Here is a 19,570-nt window from a genome sequence, read left to right as displayed (position 1 = left end):
GCTAAAATAATGCACTATTCTTTTTAGTTATAACAGCATAACATCTATATTTATTTGGAGACCAGAGTACAATTGCTTAAAGACAAATTTAAAAAAAGAAAAGTACACACGAAAACTATAGGCCAAATTTTAAGTTTCTGTAAGTATCACCTTATAGCAATTAAAGTTTTATAACTAACTAAGAAATCTTATAGACATTTTCTGCTCTACATCGGTTCGATCTAATGCTTTACAAAATTCTTCAAATGATATCATACCATCCCCATTCTCATCAGCTTCTATTATTGTTCTTTCAGCAATACTTGTTAATTGCTCCTCACTAAAAATTTAAGATACACTTTTCTTAACCAAGTTTTTATCAAGTAACATAGACTGGATTCAACGAGATGCTATTTAGACCGTGTTCCGTTACTACTGCAAGTAAGCTATAAGTATTGAAACTATAATTTGTATTATAAAAAGTACAGATTCTCGGTACTTTAAGCTTCTTGAAGTAATAACGGAACATGACTTTAGTGTTATCAACATTACAGTACATATATTTTAAGCAGTTTTATATGAACAACAGTATTGGTAACATCTGCTCAAAATCTTTTGTAGTAATGTTTCAGAAATAAATATAAAAATAAAAAATAGCTTCATTGTGACACCATCTCTTACATAGACAGATTATATGCTACCAAATAATAATAAAAAAACATTTTTTATTACCTTATATTAGCACCAACCATCATATGTAATATTGCCAATAGTTCATCCTTTGATATTAAATCATCTTTATCCAAATCATACATTTTAAAAGCAACTATAAAAGAATAATAAAATACTTAAAATAATGGATTTAGAAATGTAAACATATTATTATGGAATAACATACACTTCAATTTTTCTTGTCTTGAATTTAGTCTATTTGGGCTGTTCTTTTTAATAGGTCTAAACAAAGCTAAAACTTGCATAAATTGTAAGAAATTCACTCTATCATTTCCACTTTCATCAAAAAAAGCATTTACTATCCTTTCTCCCAATGGATTAATAGCAAGTTCAGGAATTCTAAGAAAATCTTCGCGGCTAAGAGTGCCACAATCCCCACGATCAAGACTAGTAAATCGACTATACAAACGCTCAATTTGGTTTGGTGTAACTATAATTAGTAAAAAAACAAATTTAGTAAAAAAAAAAAAAACAAAAAAAATTTTATATTAAAAACTTACATCCTGTGGCCTCTTGAATTTGTGCGATTTCCTCTTCGCGCAATAGTAAACTTGATCTATTCCCCATATTTATAGAAAAAACTTAATATCTGAATATTCTGAATTACAGTAAAACTTTTAGTACTGGAGCGGCTGAGCCATAACAATCCGTATCATTGACCCTGAAATTTGAACAGTTCAAACTTCAAAGTACAAGTAGATGATAGATTAAATATAAATTTATAGTCTGCTGCAGTCTGCTATAACTCTGTATTCCATTGTTGCACTTTCTGTATAGCAATTAAGTTTAAGCTGTTTACCAGTAGTCTAGTCTTTAACCTAGCAAGCATTCTCTATTTTACTCATAATACTTTCAGCAATGCAGCAATAGAAAACAGAACTTAGGTTAGCTATCTCATGGTTCAGACTTCTAATTAATATTTGGCGTGATGACTGATGGCAAAAATCTTGCAAAACATGTCGGACTGACACTGACACTGTCTAACACTCATCATTGACAGTACTGCTCGGTATTGCTTACCTATACCAAGTAATACCAACTACCAAAAGTATAATACCAATTACCAACCTACATTAGTTGCTTTCCAGTTACCCTGAAAATCGACATGACACACAAATGCAAATAGTATTGTATGTATGTATACATTGTATGTCACACCAACTACATATGTATATGTATCTGATTTATGTCGATTTTTAGGCTAATTGGAAAGCACCTAATATAATAATTTATAAAGGTATTATATTAATTATATATTGCGAGCGTGTCGGTCTTTAGTAAAAAATACGTTCTAGCGCTTAGGTGAGTTGTTTTTTGTCAAGGGTAATGTTCACCAGAAGCGTTTCTATTTGCAACAATTGCAACGCCGCCTCTGCGAGTACTGCGACTGCGAGCCCACGTGACGTGGTGGAGAGGACAGGGATAATACAAAATTTTAAAAGATAAATACAATAATTTATGCAAAATGTTTATTCGATTATTTCTTGTATAAAACAAACTTTTCTAAATACGTTTAAGAACATAAGAGCATCTCTTTAATGCAGTTTTGATTGAGGATAAATGAAAACGAAACTATATCTGATATTGTAACAATATAACGTAAAACTATGCGAAAACTAGATCATTTGAGATACTAATAACGCTATATTTACATTTTCTCTGCAAACAATTTTGTAATTCGAATTTGTGCATTTTTTGCACCAGTAATTTATTTAATATATATGTATCCTAAACGTTTGTTCTTAACTCGGAAAAAATATCGAATTTAATAACAAGTATCAGTAGTCAGTCTTTTTTTAAATGATTAAAATTAGACATATGATTAAATGTAAATACTATTTACATTTTACGTGACTGGCTATACATACAAACTATCTTTTAGTTTTAATTGATTTAACTTTTTTGTTTGGCAATTGCTTCATTTCACATTTTTTCCTTTTATTATTTTTTTCTTCATTACTGTTCTTAGGACTAGGATTATCAAATATTTCATCTTCACCATGAATTTCTAATAGTGAGATTTGATGCATACCTATGGGATATTTCAATAGTTGTAGGAGTCGGTTTTTTAATAAGTTACACACAGCTCCTTTTTCTCTTACATTATTAGCTATATTTTCTTGTGCATTAATTAAATTATCCAATGATTGCAAATCCATCCAAGATTTTAAATGGCTGAGTCCAAGTAAAGTAGAGTAATTTGCTTTTAAAGCAGTGGTTTGCTCTATACTTTTCAATATAACTTCTACATACTGTTGATCATTATTATCCTTATTCTCCATACATGAACTTACTGATGATAAAGGTAAAAATTGTGATTGTAATTTATCCATACGTATATGGATATTATGGTGATTGTAGGTAGCCCTTGCATCAATTGTATTAATATTTTGTAAATGCTGCTCCGATTGTAATGACGTTTTTGTTTGTGATAAAATAAATAATTTGTCTAATTCACTATTAGTATCAATACCTATAACCGAAATTATATCCTCAGGTGTGTTAAACCTCATTTCAAGCTTCACTAAAAGTGTTTCTTCATTAACTCTCATATAATCAATTACATTTGAAACTGCTCCATTGTTCTTTATAATACGTGTTTCAAAAGGTGGGGGTGGGATATAGTGATTTTCTTTATTTTTGTTAAAACTATTACCAAACATTTTTATTCGTACTTCTTCCACTAATTCCTGATTTGTTGTTCTCTTGCTGTATTTGCTAGCATACTCACTAATTGATTTCAAAAGTTGCTTATCCTTTTCTGTCAAATAAGGAATGTCATTTAAATTTTTTGGTATTTTTAGGGAAGCTTCCAAAGATGTTAAAATGTTGTATAGTTCTTGCGTATAATTTTGTAATTCTAAAGAATTATATTTTTCTTTTCTACGGCCAGACTTATTTACAGTAGACATTAATTTAAAATGTTCAATCAAACTTTGATTTATTGCTTCCATTTCAGCATCAACCGAATCATGAGTTTTTATGTTATCAGTTGTATCTTCAGTATCCATTTCATTCATGAATTTAAGATAAAAACTACGATTTTCAAACATTTTTAATAAAGCACTGTAACGATGCCTTACTTGTGTACGTGTTTTGGATGCAAAATGTTTAGCAATTGTAGTCCAATTTCGTCCTAGCTCTTTACGAAGCTTAAACAGATCTTTGTCCTCATTTTTCGTCCATATATTATTACATCCTGTTTTCTTTGCATTTAAGTTTTGGTAGTGATCAGATAATTGAACAGTAGATCTATTTGGCATTAAGGAAACTGATATTTCTGCAAAGTTTGTGCCATACTTTGCGACTGCATTTAGAAGGATTTCATCTTCTTCCTTGGTAAACCTGCCTTTTTTTAAATGGGGAGCTATACTATACATCCAACGGAAATATACTTGGTGTTTTGTTCTACATGGCATATAACTAGCAACTTCACCCCAAGGAATAAAATCTCCTATTCTAAGTTGGTCAATTAAAGATAACAACTTTTCATCTTCTTCCATAGTCCACGTACCTGATGTTTCATTTAAAACATTTCTGTTTGTATTATACCTAACAAAACATTGGTATCCACTTCTATTTGTATTTAATTGCTTAGCAATTTTATCCCAATCTTGAAAATTGTGTTTTTTAGCAATCTTGTTTAGTTTGTTGTCTTCACCATCAGACCACTTAGACTTGTTAATATCAGGGTGTAAATAAATATTCCATAATACACGGCATTCTTCTGGTGAGTGCTTACCACTAAAATCTGTAATGGAAATCTTAAGCCAATCAAATTCTTTAGAACCTAAAGGACCTATCATTTCTTTAAAATTTGTTGGCAAAATTGAACTTGAAGTAACAGTTTTCATTCTAGCAGTTATTAATTTATCATTTCTTTCATCTTTATCTTCTGCTTGCAAAAGCTTTGAAATAGATTCTTCACAAATAGCTTTCTGCAATATGTTTCTATCATTATTTGTCCAACGATAAAGCTTACGAATATTAAAAATTTGTAGCTCGCCACGAGCAGCTTTAAGTTTTACATCGTCGTTGTGTGGAGCCTTAAAACAATATTTGTCCTTAAAGTAGGGCATTCCTGCAACAGGGGCTTTAGTTGCTAAACATTTTCTGTTTTTTTCTTGCAATTCACTTTCTATTAATTCCAAACTTGTGTTACATTCCTCGAGTATAATTTTTATTTTTTCTTTATATTCTGATAGAATATTTATTAAATCCTTATTAAGATTATATGTAGCATAAGCTTGTTCATTAATTCCTTCTTTGTCACACCCTGATTTTGATAAATCCAGTTGATGATTAATGTTATCTGTAGATAGGGTTGCCATCTGTTCTCTTTTCCCCGGACACTGACCTCTTTTATTAACCTTACAGAAACGTCCGGAGGGATTTTTAAGTTTATCAGGAAATTTCAAATCGTTCGAAAAAAGTATTTTTTTGTAATTCGTTATTACCCGTAAAAGACTGATCAATAAATATTGTTGGAAATCGGATGTGTGTCGTGGTGAGCGGTCCGGGACTGGCTTCTGAGTTCTGGGACTTCTGGGCGTTCTAGCTTGAATCTCGGGTTTGGTTACTTGGGTTAGGCCGCGGGGCACGACGGTACGGTGCGGTACAGTCGCTGCGAGTACTAAAACTCTACAATGTATGTCACGTAAAATATAGGTTACATACACACATACACAGGAAAGTAAATTGAATCGTGTGTGTATGGTTATGGTTCGGCTAGCTTCATTCTTATGAGTGGCAAACTGACGAGTAACGACTGTGACACGAGACATATATACAATTGTATATGAGAACAGCGCAGATAAAAATATAACAAGAAACCAAAATTATTATAAAAAGTATTTCTTTTTTATATTTTACTACTACTTGTAAAGAAAATATTAAATATAAAATAATATACTTTGAGTTGTGGCAATTAGGCTTTTCTATACGTAATAGTTTAACTATATTTTTCTTTTGTATGTTTTCCTCTATTAAGGTATTTGGTTGTATTGTTATCAAATTTTAATAAATTTAATTTTTTCATATTATATCTTATATATATCAAACAGTAATGATAGTATTACATTCAATAAATGGTATTCAATTTTTAACTTTGTTTCAGATGAAAAAATTGTTAAAGTGGTCTATTGCTTTTACCATATTTCTCAGTATATGGCTTGCATTAATAACAGAGAAATTGCAGTGTGCATTTGTAACAGCTAATCAACATCTTGTGCTGTTCCTTCCATTAATCATTTTATTTTTATTTGGAGCATATTCTGCTACAGTAGTTTTTTATAGAGTATTTAATTTTAATAACTGTGAAGCTGATGCTATTGAACTACAAAAAGTAAGGTTTTTCACAGTAATATCTAATATAAAGAAAGTAAAAAGTATATAGTTTTGTTATTTTCAGGAAATTGAAGAAGCTAAAAAAGATTTAAATAGCAGGGGTATAAAACTAAAATGAATGATACATTTTTACTTTTTATATTTCAAATATTGATTTTTTGTACATAATGTATATTTAATTATTTAACCGTAAAACGATTAATTTAAAATAATAAGTTCAGTTTTGTTTTTTTTTTTTAATTATAACTTGCATGTGAAAATTTAGTATAACTCTTTTAAATTATTGCATAAATTTGATTATTTATATAAAACTTTATAAAATCTTTTGATACTTAAAGGAAAAAGATAAGGGCATTGCTCTTTTAAGTTTTTCTTTCATAGTTAAAGATGTATTTATGTATTAAATGTACAACAAAATCTTATCGATCAAAAATATTTTTATGACATGTATATGTATACAATTAAACATATACATGTCTGTAAAACTGAGGGTAACTAAAAACACAATCTCTCAGCAATTTCAAATTGCTTATTCTTTCATGTTAAAAAAAAAACAATCATTTATTTGTTACTTAGCATTTTTGGGTGATATTAAAAGATTTGTAATAATTTTATAATACATTACAATTTCATGAGCTTCAAGGCTAATAATTTGTCATTAGAGAATATTAATTTCTTAAAATTTTAACTCTTTAAGAAATACGATTGTTTATATACATACACATTTATACATACATGGATGTGGTTTATGCAGAACACATGTATGCAATTATGCATATGTGCTTAGTTTTTATATCAGAAAGCCTATATTGTTCGAATTATAAATAGTCATTCAGCTTCTAATTATGAGTGAAAATTAAATTTAAGTTTTTACTGTACTCTTAGTTAATAACATGTAAAATTCAATATATGTTTATTTGATAGAAAACTATTCAATCTGTAGTTAAAGTAATTTGAAATAAGTTTATAAAGATATTTTTCTACCAATTACAGCAAAAGTATTTAAAAAGTTCCGGGTCCTAATAATAAATTGAACGAGAAAATAATTTGAAAATTAAAATTATATAATACGGTCACCTATAAAATTTATTAATTACTTTTAAACGGTTGATTCATCTCTATTAAGTAGCTATAACATTATTAATTTGTGACAGTTTTACATATTTACTTACAGAATAGGCTTTCTTATACAAAACAAATGTAATTACAGTACTTTACATGTTAAAGAAAAATCAAAATTTATTGTTCAAATTCCATTTAATAGATTGTAAAGATGGAATGAAAAAATGATGCTAAAAGGCAGCATTATTTATCTTGATTAAAGATCAGTTATAAGCTAATATCTACTACTGTTCAATAATGTTGCACATTGTAGATTTATGTAAATTTTAAATTAGCATCCATCTATACAATCAGTATAATGTCTTGAACATAAATATTTATATATATATATATATATATATATATATATATATAGGCATGAAGTAAAAATAATAAGAGTAAAACCAAGCAAAGTCTGTGTGTTTAGCCAACCTTTTCAGTCCTGTAATTCCACATTTACGAAAATAAAACTTTTACTTCAGTCATCAAGATTTTGTGATAGCAGAAAATTAGCAGCAAGATTTTCATTTTTTTCACATGCAAAATATGCTTGAACAACTAAATGTTCTGGAAATCCTAATGCTTTCAACCTTTCAATAGCTTCTTTATCTTGAGGTGTAATTTGAATAGGTCCAGCTCCAGCTCCAGCACTAGCCGAAGCTACTGCCGCAGCTGATACAGGTAACACTCTAGCTCCTGCACCACTAGTAGGTTCAACTATAAAGAAAACATTTTAAAAAGAAGTAACATAAAACTAAAATAATTGACACTACTAAATTATGTACATACCAGGCTCATTTAACATTCGAACAAAAGCCTCTTGATTTTGAGAAATTAGTTGCAGAAGAGCTGGATTTGTTTGACCAATCTGTTGTAGCACAGCATTTAAAAGTTGTGGATTTTGCTGAATAACTTGCCGCATTTGTTGAAATTGTGGTTGCATACGTAAGAATGCTAAAGGATCTTGTCCTTGCTCTTGAATTGGTTCTTGAGATTCTGGAGGATCTTCTGGTGGATCTTCAAATAACTGAGCTGGTATTCCTGTCAGGAGATACTCTACAGCTCTGTCAGGATTGTTAAAGCTGGCTCGTAAGGCTTGCTCAACCTGCTCACGTTCATACCTGAAAAAAAGACAAAATAAATAAATCAAAGGAATTATGTAAGTAATTATTTTTTAAATTAACATTTTTCCCTCTTACCCCATATCCATGATGTTGTTTACCATTGTATTATATTCTTCACCCATTAACAAGGCACTTTCAGCTTGACCCCCAACATTAGCGGGCGTTCCAGAAGGTGGATTTATTGTAGCTGGTTCTTGTGCATTTGGAGTAGCACGTGGTATTTGAATATTAGGACTTGGATTAACTGGTACCACAGGGCTATAAAATATTAGAGACATAAAGTTTTCAAATTGAAATAGAAATATACAAGAGAAATACCTAGCTGTTGATTCTTCTTTATTTCCATCTACATGCTGTTCTTCGCTCGTCATGGAAGTACTGCCAGTCTTAGGTTTTGTAACCATAACAACAATAAACTTTTTTTCATCAATATTATATTCTGTTAGTGGCTGCTCATCTGTTAAAATTTTTCCTGTAAAATAAAAAATCGACAATAAATTTAATGAAATGTATTTAAAAACTAATCATAATATGGTTATGATAAATTGAAATTTAATAAAGCTTTCATCATATGTACTATATACTTTATTTTCTAAGTAAGTATTCTCTAAAAATTTATAAAATGCATATAGATTTATACAGCAGACAATATATATTATCATTAAATGAACAGAAAAGTAAGGTTATACCGTAAAAAAACTATTTACCAGCGTAAATTAATTTTTGATGCTCGGCGGGAAAACCTTTTTGTGCCTCAATTTTCTTTTTCAAATTTTGTACCTAAAGATAAAAATTAATAAGTTCATTTTATCTTTAATTTTAAAATAGTACAATTCATCATAACTCACCGTTTCCGATGGATCAATTTCTATCGTAAATGTTTGTTGTTGAAGATTTTTCAAAGTTATAATCATTTTGTAACAATTTTTAATATAGCACTATCTTTAGTATTATTAATTAAACAAAAAATATTTATTTTTTAAGCGACTAAACGGCCTAAACGATATTTTGTTAAACACTCGGGGATGAGTCGGCACTCGGCACGGCTGTAAGCAATCTTAGCTATACATATAAAACTCACAATTTTACACGATTTGCAGAAATGTATAGTCACAGTACGTAACTAAAACATATGATAACTTTAAGAACGATTTGCAAATATTGTAGCATGTGTCGTAAGCAAAAAAGGTGCTGTACTTATATGGAATACGTATTTACGGTTTAATATAACCTGCAAATTAATGTGAACCCTGCAGTAAACCAATGGCGGATAATTCAATCATGAATCACTCATTATGATTGGTTCAAATTTCTTATTTTCGGATACGGAACGTCAAAAAAAAGTATTATTGTAGAATAATCATCTACTTTTTACTTTATAATTCATCTTTTATCTTATTAATTATTGAAAATTTTCATCTAAAATTAACATTGCTAATAGAATTTGTTTAGCTATAACTTTGTCAAATTTCGTTTAAACGATTTAAGATTTATTTCTTTGACCATTAAAATTATAATTATTTAATTAATTACAAAGATCTTATATAATGATCAATATATTTATACCACAATATAAGCACTTGTATTCACATGTATTTCTAAAATAGTATATAATGTCAATAATGGAGATGTTAGTGAAGCATAATTTTATACAATTATATTTTTTTATTAAATAAAACCATTTGTACAATAAAATGGATGCTATATTTGTGAAGAATATGTTTATTATTCTTATAAATAGAAGAACATTCAGATTAAATAACTCTCAGTTGTACAAGTGTAGTTTGTCATTGTAGAAACAAATGTATTATATTTATTATAAAAATTATCACTTTAAGGCACTAATGATCATTTGTTCTTTGATTTAAAATTTAAAATTAAAAATGACAAATAGATATTTCCACATAAAATAAATGTGTTTGTTGTACTAATTAATACAAATGACTCATTTATGATATAAACATGGTATAAATATGACAATACTTTGAATACTCTTATATATTAATATTTTGCAATGTTAAATCAAATGTTTTGATTTACGTATATATTTATAACAATAACAGTCCTAGTTATTATATTACTTAATTAATGCATATATAGGGATGCCACTCATAGTTCCAGATATATTAGAAGGCTTATAATATTAAAAATAGATTAACAGAGAAAATTTATAATTTATTTTATATATATAGGGCCATTCAGCTAAAACAGGCTGGTCTATGAATATAAGCTTATGTTTATCTTTGTTGCTAGAAGAAATGTCAATTTTTTGTAAACAAACTTTCTGAGTGCAAGAGACAATTCGAAACAAGCTCCTACATAAAAAATTTATATCTCTTATGATTATAAGATTAACCAGAATTTTCAATTCATGGTCAGGGTTGTTGTATATCTGGCAAATCCTATATATATAAATGTTAATATTATAAATATAAAAAATAAATTCTTTAAGAATTCATACAAAAAAGGAGTGTTTGAAGAAAAACAGGATGAGATGACAATCCTATATTTATAATATAATAATAAAGCTATATTAACTGAACAGTATTTTGTAAAGTAATAATTATATTCTAGATATATATAATATAACTTTTTTATATCCCTCAGAGAGGTTTTTTAATTATTAACATCAATTTTCAATGATTATATATAACTAAAACGATTTTTGATTTCAGACAATATTTTGTATAATAAAGAAACAAGTCAATAAGGTACTAACTTCATTTCATTTACTGGAAAAGTTGCCCTTAATCCTTACACTGCATACCTGTTATATCATCTTAGTAATGTATTTGGGGTCTGGTAGGTCTCAATTGTTTTCTTGCTTATATTACTTCAAATTTATTTGTTATTTTGAAAAATGTGGAGAACTTTTTTGTAGTACAAGAGCAATAAGCCTTAAAGTAGTATCATTCATTTAAAAAAAAAAGAATTATGGAGTTTATAGAAAGATATTTGAGGGGAAATAAAACTGCAAATAAGAGATAGGTTGTTAAAAATTAAAAAAACATGTGCTTTATGGTTTTATATTATTGTGTTTATCGTAGTTATTTCAAGAATCATATTAATGTGGCAACATAAATGGTAGATATTTTTTAAAATTTGAACAATATAGAAAGATAAATAATGTATTGATGTGTGTGAGTAATAATAGAATTTACAATAAATATTTTGTTCTACTATTATAAACTCAATGGAAAATGTTTGTGAACAAATTTTTTAAAAATCATTTAAAACAAGATCTGAGGCCTTTTGGAACACAAATACAGCATAAGGATTAAAATAACAGTAAGATATTTTTCTTGTGTTTATGATAATATTCTATATAGATAAGCTTAAATAAATAAATCACTTTGAGTATAAGTAATACTTGTACATGAATTGACTACTGGAATAAAAACTAACACATTTTTTTAAAGCTAGATTAACAGAATCTGAGACAGATTGTAGATGCTCAAACCCCCCCTCACACTATAATTTTCAAGTCTATGTGACAGTATGGGCTATAATTATGGTGGGAGGTCTGAGCATATCTAATAATGTAATCTGGCATCACATGCACATACAGAACAGTAGTAACTTTTGAAATTATTTAATATAATTTAATGTGTAAAAACATACATACGCTTTCTTTTGTGCCTCCGATAAAGAAATACTGGATTAAGATTTTTATTTTCTGTGAAAAGAAATTTAACTATTCCTATTGGTAAGTTGTAGTTGGATTTACATTGATCATCTCAGTTTTGCTAAAATACAAAAAAAATTATTTTACTTAAGTGATTATTAAGAATTATAAATTCTACATATATAATATGTTCAAAAAGTAAAGAAACAACTGAATATCTAGTAAACTAAATGTTTTAAGGAAAATAGTATTCATCTATTAAATTTTGATACTTTTAAAAATCTATAAAATCATTATATTAGTTTGACCTTGGGAAGGGTGTTAAAAGACATGAAAGTAATCTTGAAAAGTTTTAAATTAAATGGAAATCTATATTTTTTATTTCATATTGTTATATCTGATTTTAAGAGCTTTTTTCTAAACTATACTTTCTTTTTTATTCAAGTTGGGCTGAGTTATGAGCTGGAAGTTTCTCATACTGTTACTTTATAAAAACTCAGAATGGAGTACATAAAATTTTGTTGACGTACGTTACATCTCTTTATACATTTTTCAGGGTTTACATTATATGTTAAATAGTTCTCTATCAGCTAAACATTAGCCTAGCTTCCATTGAAATTCATAAACTATTTGCTATGACATTTGGGGTTAATAAACATTCAATTGTAATCATTGCATGCCCTTTGCTGTAGTTTACAAATATTTGTTGCAATATTTACTGTAAAACTTGAAATATACAAATAGATGTACAAAGGGATATAAAGTCCAACTGTGCAAATTACACGTGATACATCCTAGAGTGTACTAGGCATCATTGTAAATTCCAAAGTTCATAACACAGGTAAACTTCAATAAAATAACAAAACAAATATACAGCTTGAGATTTGGAAAGCTCTCGAGATCAGCTACAATAATATGAGTAAAAATATAGGTTTATATGAAAAAAAAAATAAGATGACCTTTATATGTCTTTCAGCATGCCTCTAAAAGTCATTCCAATATGGTTATCTGATAGTGTTAAAAGTACTAAATATAAGGGCTAATACTTTTTCCTGAAACATTTTTAATTTTTGAGATATTTTCAGCTGTCTTCATATTTTTTTAATACTATATATGCGTATATTAATTAGAAACTAAAACTTATTATAAATTATATAAATCTAGTATAGTAATAACATTTAAGTAATAATAAGGATAATAAAAATATTAACTTTAACAAATAGCAATTTAAAATAATATAAATATTGCTAAAAGAAAATTAAGCAACAATAATCATTAAAATGGTATAATTGATAAAGATGATTAGTAATTAGTTAATAAATAAAATCTGTTTGAGTTGATTATATTTTAAACTTCGATTTTTAAAAGCTTGGACAAAGGATATTCATATATTACTATTTCTACATTTTACTTGAATGGCATCACATGGTAATTATACTTTTATGCTTTACATGACAAGCCTCTTTGGTTCAAACCACTTTTAACTGCAACAGTTCAAAACTAATCCCTAAGACTGAAGTAGACTAAAAGTCTAACAGCATACAATAGGCGCTTTCCTTTCAGCCAAAATCTCAGTTAAATCTCAGTTGAGCGACTCGATTTAGTATAGTTAATGTGACTTAAACTGTACATAACTGTCACTTATCTGAGATTTAACTGAGATTTTAGCTGAAAGGAAAGCGCCTAATGTTGTGTTAAAGAATATACCATGTGGCAAGACAACTATGGCCAATTTATAAATTTGAATAGTAAAAATAATTATAACAAAACCAAATTCTCTATCATGTTCAAATCTATCCATTAATCAACAAGTTATCAGGGATTAAAAATTACTAATTCGATACTTCTTAATGGTGAATCATTCCACCGATCTTTTTTCGTTGATCAGATTTTGCTGGAATTTGTTCAGACCAATATGAAGCCACAAATTAGGCAATTTTAATCGTTAATAGCTTTTTCAGTAAAGGTAGATTTAAAAACTAGGTATAGAATGTTTGTTTAACAATTATTTATACTATTGTAAGTTGTACTTTCACTACAGTTAACAGGACACCCAATATAACATATAATACTGAATTTACAATTGATTAACATGCAAAAAATTATTAAATGGTAAAAGGAAACAAATTTAAACATTTAATTACAAATTAATCTGAACTAACACAATCAGACATAACATGATGATACATACACTTACAAGAACATTAATGGTGCCCTAAGCACATTGTTGCAGTCACCTTACATTAGTTTGCTGTATAACATATATATTAAATTAAATAATGATGTATTCTTAAATTAAGTTTAATAAACATTTATATATAAAATAAAATAGCATGAGAGTTTTAACTTATTCATTTTTAAATAACTAAACTCATTTTTTAACTTGATTTTATATATCGTATTAAATCTGAAATATTTATTTATGCTATTTAATCATTAGTCCTTTAAAAGATTATTAATAATCAACTATTATACTTGTACTATATTGTTAGATCATTTAATGGAAAAAAATTTGTAACAAATTAATTTGTTTACACTCGTGGATATATTCAATCTATCTAATTTTAACTTTCTCACTTCTAGAAAGATAGCTGATAACAAGAAATTAATCCTGCAAGACTAAACTTAAGCTATTTTTAGAGTAAATAAAATTTAATATTTACTGTAGATTATTTTTTTTTTGACTAGAGACAATACTCAGACAGAATAAACACAACCACGTTATAATAACATGATTATTTCCATAAAAAAAAGATTATATTTAAGAATTCTTTTTATCTTAATGAACCCTTACCTTTTGGAACACTTTATGTGTATAATAAGCAAAGCTATTCCCAATACCAAACAAATGCATCCAACAACTATGTAGGCTATGCCAAGGAATGGATTTTTGCCTCCTAGTAAACAAGTAGTACTGAGAATCATTCGTTTTGTTCCTTCAAAAGCAGAAACTGGATATGCTAAAATAAAGTATATATATTATGTTTTGAAATTTAGATAAATATTTATAAATAGTATGAGCAAATCATCAGTTTCTTCATAGAAATGACTTACAATATCTTATATTTAAAGTATAATTTCCTGCCATTAATCCATCTGTGAAACCAGAACTTGAATGATTAACTTTTCGATACAGTTTTCTAAATGTAGGAAGTGCAGCTGTTCTCATCCAAACGATTAAATCTTCATTTTGAAAGCCATTATTACTAGGATCTGAATCTAACTGCCAAATATTTTTCTTCCAATTTTTTGGTTTAGCAAATTTTGCAAATTCTTCTTTTAAATTTCCAGTTGGATTTCGAAATTTAATATTCTTATCCGAAGGCCAAGCTATTCCAGTTTTTAACAATGGTACGTCTTTATTATGCTGTACTGAGTATAGTGATAGTTCATCACTGAATAATGAATTTGCAATTGCTCCACATGGCGCTATAGGAATTTGAGTTTCATTTTCTTTAACATATGCAAATGGCTCACAATCTGTGGAAACAATGTCACTTAATTTTCCTAATAATTGATTATCATCTCTTGACTTAACGTATCTTCTGTGATTTTGATAAAAGTTTGTTAATCCATAATACATATATACATTTCCATTAAAATCTACAGGTAGTGTAAAATTCACAGAACAATTACACTCTTGCTTTGGATTAATAGCTATAATGTCTGCACATCTAACTCCTGAATTCATTGTTGAATTACAGTTTGTATAGTCTATAGTCTGCTCTTTAACATCATCAGAAAAGTATAATAATCCAATTCCAACTGGTATAAAAGCTATACCTATTAGAAAAAAAGTTGGCAGGACAGTTCCAGCAGTAAGTATTGGCTGCCAAGCTGGTAAACGTTGCTGTTTGAAAGCACTATCTATTATAGGTGAAATAATATTAAGCATTAGTAAAAACACTGTATATATATATATATATATATATATATATATATGTATATAAACTATAATTAAAAAATACATTTTTAAATTCATTAAATACTTATAATTCTGTATTGTTACCTGATGGTTTCTTTGTTTTTGGAATTGAATCAGCCTCATTTAAAGTAGTCATATTTCATAAATTAATTAAATGCTTTTTTCAATGACAAAAAATTAAAACACAATAGTCATAAAAGTATAGATATACTTATAAATAGTGACACAATATCGCCATTACTACAGGGCTATAATCCGAGATACTATTTTTTTTAAAGTTATTTCAAGTTTTTCTTTTAAAAAATCTTTATCTTTATACTTTTTTTATGACAGTGCAGAGATAAGCAAATGCTTATCGTTTATCTCTACCTTATTTGCAAATTGCACAAGCAAAGGTTATCCAACTTATATGATCAATGGTAAGACAGGTGTGTCAAGTGTCTCTGTCACCAGCCCCACCAGCCTCAGCCAGCAGCGCCAACAGTAGCCGCTCAGGGGCGCTCACTTCCAGGCCAGCCCACAAACTACAAAGTAGTCAAAGCACCCACCCATTTGTGTATCACAGTCATAAGGTTTGTTCTTTTTGTATGTTGTAACATATATGTATCCAGGATACCTCTTCTTTTTCCTTTCTCTCTACTACTATTCAGGCCTTCTTCCCAGAATTCACTACCAATACTATGAACATTGTATCTTTATAAATTAAAATAAATAATAAAGCATTAAATCATTAAAAGAAGATAGAGTAATATTTGCAGTACTGGCAGTGAATTCTAGAACACGACTTCAGTCCTGTGCCGTCTACTCGGGTTTTCAGTGTTCGAACTTCGAAGTAGCAACTGTTCGAACGAAACGCAGCTGAGCTAAAACAGGAACAAAGCCTTTCATCAGAGCTCACACCACTCTATATTTGATTGTCCTGTTGCCAGTTATTAATAATAATTATCATAAAATTTGATATATTAATCAAAATTTTTGCTAAAATAAGTTAGACAAGGGCCTCGGTAATTCTCAGGTTACTATAATATTTCACAAATATTATTTAAATATGTATCAATCAAATCAAGAACCTGATATGCCAGCTGCATTAGGTTTGTTGTCACATTTGAACAATGAAGAACTAAAAGAACTAGTAAATGATGACAATAAGTTTGAAATTCTGGTGAAAGACATTAAACAGGTATGTTATTAATTTACTGCATTATCTACATATTATTATTTTTACAATAACATCAAAATTATTAGTTTAAGGAACTTGAAACTGAAAAAGAAATGTTAATCGCAAGTAACAGGTCATTAGCTGAGTTCAATTTGTCCAAACAGCCAGAACTTCAAGAAAATAAACGGAGTTTAAGAGAATTAAGTGAGAAGGGAAATGAACTATGCTTAAGAGTTAAGCAAAAGCTTGAAGAGATAAGTATGTATAAATAAAAACATATTTGATATTTAAACTTTTTTCTCTTCATTTCAATTCTTTTATAGAAGAAAAATCTGGTGTAATGACTGTCGAGACTGCATTTGAATTATTACAAGCAGCAGCAGCTGAAATGGAAGAAGAATCTGAGGTAATATTAAGGCTTAATCCAATAATATAGTATATGATTATATTACGTACTATGGTTATTTAACTTCTGCTGTTTTTATAGAAAATAGCAGAAAAGTTCCTAGCTAGAGACATTGAGGTGGATGAGTTTTTGGAGCAATTTATGTCTAGGAGGAGAATTATGCATTTACGTAAAGTGAAAGTAGATAAAATAAGAGAATTGATGCAGAAGTCCCGTTTTACTAATACAGATCACTTTCCCATAAGTAGCTACCCTAATATAACGCCTGTTGCTCCATATCCGACTGGCCCAATATCTATGCCAATGCCAGTGTCTTATCATAGACCATATTAAAATTATATTTAACTAAGTTTACTTCTACATTAAAGATCAGTATATTATTGTATTTATATTATATTGTTATATAATAATGATAATATAAAGGATAATATGATAATAAGTTCGCTGATAGAAAATTATTTCAACTAATAAAAATGTTTAAAAATAATAAATGTAAGTTTACAGAAAAACTGTTCATTAAGTTTTTAGTTTAGCTCTTATTAAAATAAATGATCAATTACATATATTTTAAATAAAAGACAATTTTTATATTTTTTATAAATTATTAAATCGCTAAATCAATATACTTTAATACTTTATTATAAGTTGACTAAAAGTATATTTCATTTGAGACTATTAAATACAATCTGCTAAAGTTTTTTATAGCTTATTTTTTTGCATAAATTCTTTGTCTATATTTTATCAATTCAAACAGCGAAAAAGCTATGATCAGCATCAATCCGAGTTTTTTTAACAATTCATGTACATTGTTTGGGGTTTTTGTGAAAGCAGTAATTTCTTCATGCCTCATCTCATCAACTTTTTCCTTTATAGTTCTTATAAGTTTTGAACGCTCTTGAATATGTCTGTGTTCCCATTCATCAGTGATAGATATGGATGCTGGCTTTTTCATTTCATATACAACTGATTTTTCTGGTGTCTTATGCAGTTTTATCTCAGGAATTGAAGATGCAGTTTTAATCAATAACTTTTGGTCATACTTTTTTCGATCTGCATAATTACCTAGTATCTCGTAAGCTTCAGTTATGTCTTGAAATTTTTTCTTTGCTTCAGCACTTCTATTTACATCAGGATGAAGTTTCTTTGATAGTTTAAAATATGCAGACTTAATGTCATACTGATTGGCATCAAAAGGCACTTCTAAGGTGTCATAATATGTTTTGGCTGTTGTATTGGACAATGATCTTCCAAAAACTGTTGTTAATAATGTTAAGCCTGAATAATTCTTTTGAAGTAAATTTATGCTTTTAGAAGCATACATTGTGCACTGTTAATTTTATAATAAGTAAATATTTGTTCTTTCAATTATTATTTCTTACTAAATATATTATTTTTTATATTAAATTTACACATTGAATACATACATTACGCTGGTTTTGTCAATATTATGTAAGTTTTGGTGCTGTTTCTTTTAAATATGACTGCTGTTAGTTAAACAATTAGACTGCCTAAAAAGACATATTTACGTGTCATTTTATAGAAAGAATCATATTGAAGTTATTCTGGTATTTACCTTTCCATTAATATTAAATTTATATAGAGCTAAATTTATCAAAGCTCGAAGAAGATAGATTAAATAAATTCCAGATTTCTGATTTAGTAGTATTTTTGTTGGTTAGGATACCACAATCCACCAAATAGAACCAGATTTCAGCCGTTTTCAAAAAATTACGATTGGATGATTTCGATGTAGTATGTATGCAGAGTGCGTGTTTGTATTTTGTACACTCCCTTAGGCCGTGTTCTAAAATTCACTGCCAGTGCTGCCAACATTGTTATATCTTTCATTGCTTTCCTTTTACACCTAAAGTGAGTCTGATCTAATCGATTCATTTGCATACAGTTTAAGTAACATAAACTGTACTCAACTGAGTCACATAACTCATCAAAAAGTAGATAAGAATGATAATTCGTAATTTTCGATGGCTTTCCCAGTGAATTCTGGATGACAAACCAATAGCCAGCGACGATAAGCTTTAGGTTAGCTCAGGGAATTTATATTTTTATTATGGCCTCTGTTGCACCACTGTGACTGGTCAACCCAAAATTACAAATCCAAAGTCCGATTACCGATCATCATAAGTGTATACATACATACATTATAAGCTACATT

At 28.3% G+C, this 19,570-nt stretch overlaps 6 protein-coding genes across 12 annotated transcripts; 1 reads left to right on the top strand and 5 right to left on the bottom strand.

Moving 5' to 3' along the window:
- Positions 1-17: 17 nt before the first annotated feature.
- elm (calcineurin like EF-hand protein 1 elm) lies at positions 18-1,870 on the bottom strand. 5 transcript variants are annotated; one of them, XM_066734960.1, is made up of 5 exons: positions 1,732-1,870; positions 1,212-1,372; positions 878-1,141; positions 712-805; positions 18-319 (listed from the first exon to the last, which is right to left on the bottom strand). In XM_066734960.1, exons 2-5 carry the CDS (start codon positions 1,276-1,278, stop codon positions 175-177), a joined length of 570 nt encoding a protein of 189 aa, XP_066591057.1. In that variant the 5' UTR covers positions 1,279-1,372; positions 1,732-1,870; the 3' UTR covers positions 18-174. The 5 variants fall into 5 exon arrangements, with proteins under 5 accessions (XP_066591057.1, XP_066591053.1, XP_066591055.1 ...); XM_066734956.1 differs by having other exon boundaries at positions 1,619-1,756; XM_066734958.1 differs by lacking the exon at positions 1,732-1,870 and adding an exon at positions 1,511-1,702.
- Positions 1,871-2,125: 255 nt separating this feature from the next.
- Pbp95 (proximal sequence element A Pbp95) lies at positions 2,126-5,259 on the bottom strand. Its single transcript, XM_066734952.1, has 2 exons — positions 5,169-5,259; positions 2,126-5,081 (listed from the first exon to the last, which is right to left on the bottom strand). Exon 2 carries the CDS (start codon positions 5,040-5,042, stop codon positions 2,583-2,585), a length of 2,460 nt encoding a protein of 819 aa, XP_066591049.1. The 5' UTR covers positions 5,043-5,081; positions 5,169-5,259; the 3' UTR covers positions 2,126-2,582.
- A 920-nt stretch (positions 5,260-6,179) lies between these two features.
- Rad23 (UV excision repair protein Rad23) lies at positions 6,180-9,675 on the bottom strand. Its single transcript, XM_066734874.1, has 6 exons — positions 9,131-9,675; positions 8,990-9,062; positions 8,601-8,754; positions 8,358-8,540; positions 7,948-8,279; positions 6,180-7,875 (listed from the first exon to the last, which is right to left on the bottom strand). Exons 1-6 carry the CDS (start codon positions 9,194-9,196, stop codon positions 7,637-7,639), a joined length of 1,047 nt encoding a protein of 348 aa, XP_066590971.1. The 5' UTR covers positions 9,197-9,675; the 3' UTR covers positions 6,180-7,636.
- Positions 9,676-10,772: 1,097 nt separating this feature from the next.
- Positions 10,773-16,304, bottom strand: CDC50 (cell cycle control protein 50A). 3 transcript variants are annotated; one of them, XM_066735283.1, is made up of 5 exons: positions 15,917-16,304; positions 14,962-15,774; positions 14,702-14,867; positions 14,099-14,158; positions 10,773-12,028 (listed from the first exon to the last, which is right to left on the bottom strand). In XM_066735283.1, the coding sequence occupies exons 1-4, from the start codon at positions 15,966-15,968 to the stop codon at positions 14,146-14,148; spliced, it is 1,044 nt and encodes a 347-aa protein (XP_066591380.1). In that variant the 5' UTR covers positions 15,969-16,304; the 3' UTR covers positions 10,773-12,028; positions 14,099-14,145. The 3 variants fall into 3 exon arrangements, with proteins under 3 accessions (XP_066591380.1, XP_066591381.1, XP_066591379.1); XM_066735284.1 differs by having other exon boundaries at positions 14,105-14,158; XM_066735282.1 differs by lacking the exon at positions 14,099-14,158 and having other exon boundaries at positions 15,917-16,303.
- Positions 16,305-16,439: 135 nt separating this feature from the next.
- On the top strand, positions 16,440-17,836 carry Vps37B (vacuolar protein sorting 37B). Its single transcript, XM_066735286.1, has 4 exons — positions 16,440-17,012; positions 17,078-17,249; positions 17,315-17,397; positions 17,479-17,836. The coding sequence occupies exons 1-4, from the start codon at positions 16,881-16,883 to the stop codon at positions 17,728-17,730; spliced, it is 639 nt and encodes a 212-aa protein (XP_066591383.1). The 5' UTR covers positions 16,440-16,880; the 3' UTR covers positions 17,731-17,836.
- Positions 17,837-18,103: 267 nt separating this feature from the next.
- On the bottom strand, positions 18,104-18,718 carry LOC136778576 (uncharacterized). Its single transcript, XM_066735533.1, has one exon. It carries the CDS (start codon positions 18,716-18,718, stop codon positions 18,104-18,106), a length of 615 nt encoding a protein of 204 aa, XP_066591630.1.
- Between the last annotated feature and the right edge of the window lie 852 nt (positions 18,719-19,570).

Source organism: Prorops nasuta, unplaced genomic scaffold (genome assembly GCF_024137725.1).
Source record: "Prorops nasuta isolate Cenicafe-Biocafe unplaced genomic scaffold, Cenicafe_Pnas_1.2 PNAS00014, whole genome shotgun sequence".
Taxonomy (NCBI): domain Eukaryota; kingdom Metazoa; phylum Arthropoda; class Insecta; order Hymenoptera; family Bethylidae; genus Prorops; species Prorops nasuta.
This window is presented reverse-complemented; position numbering and strand designations above follow the sequence as displayed.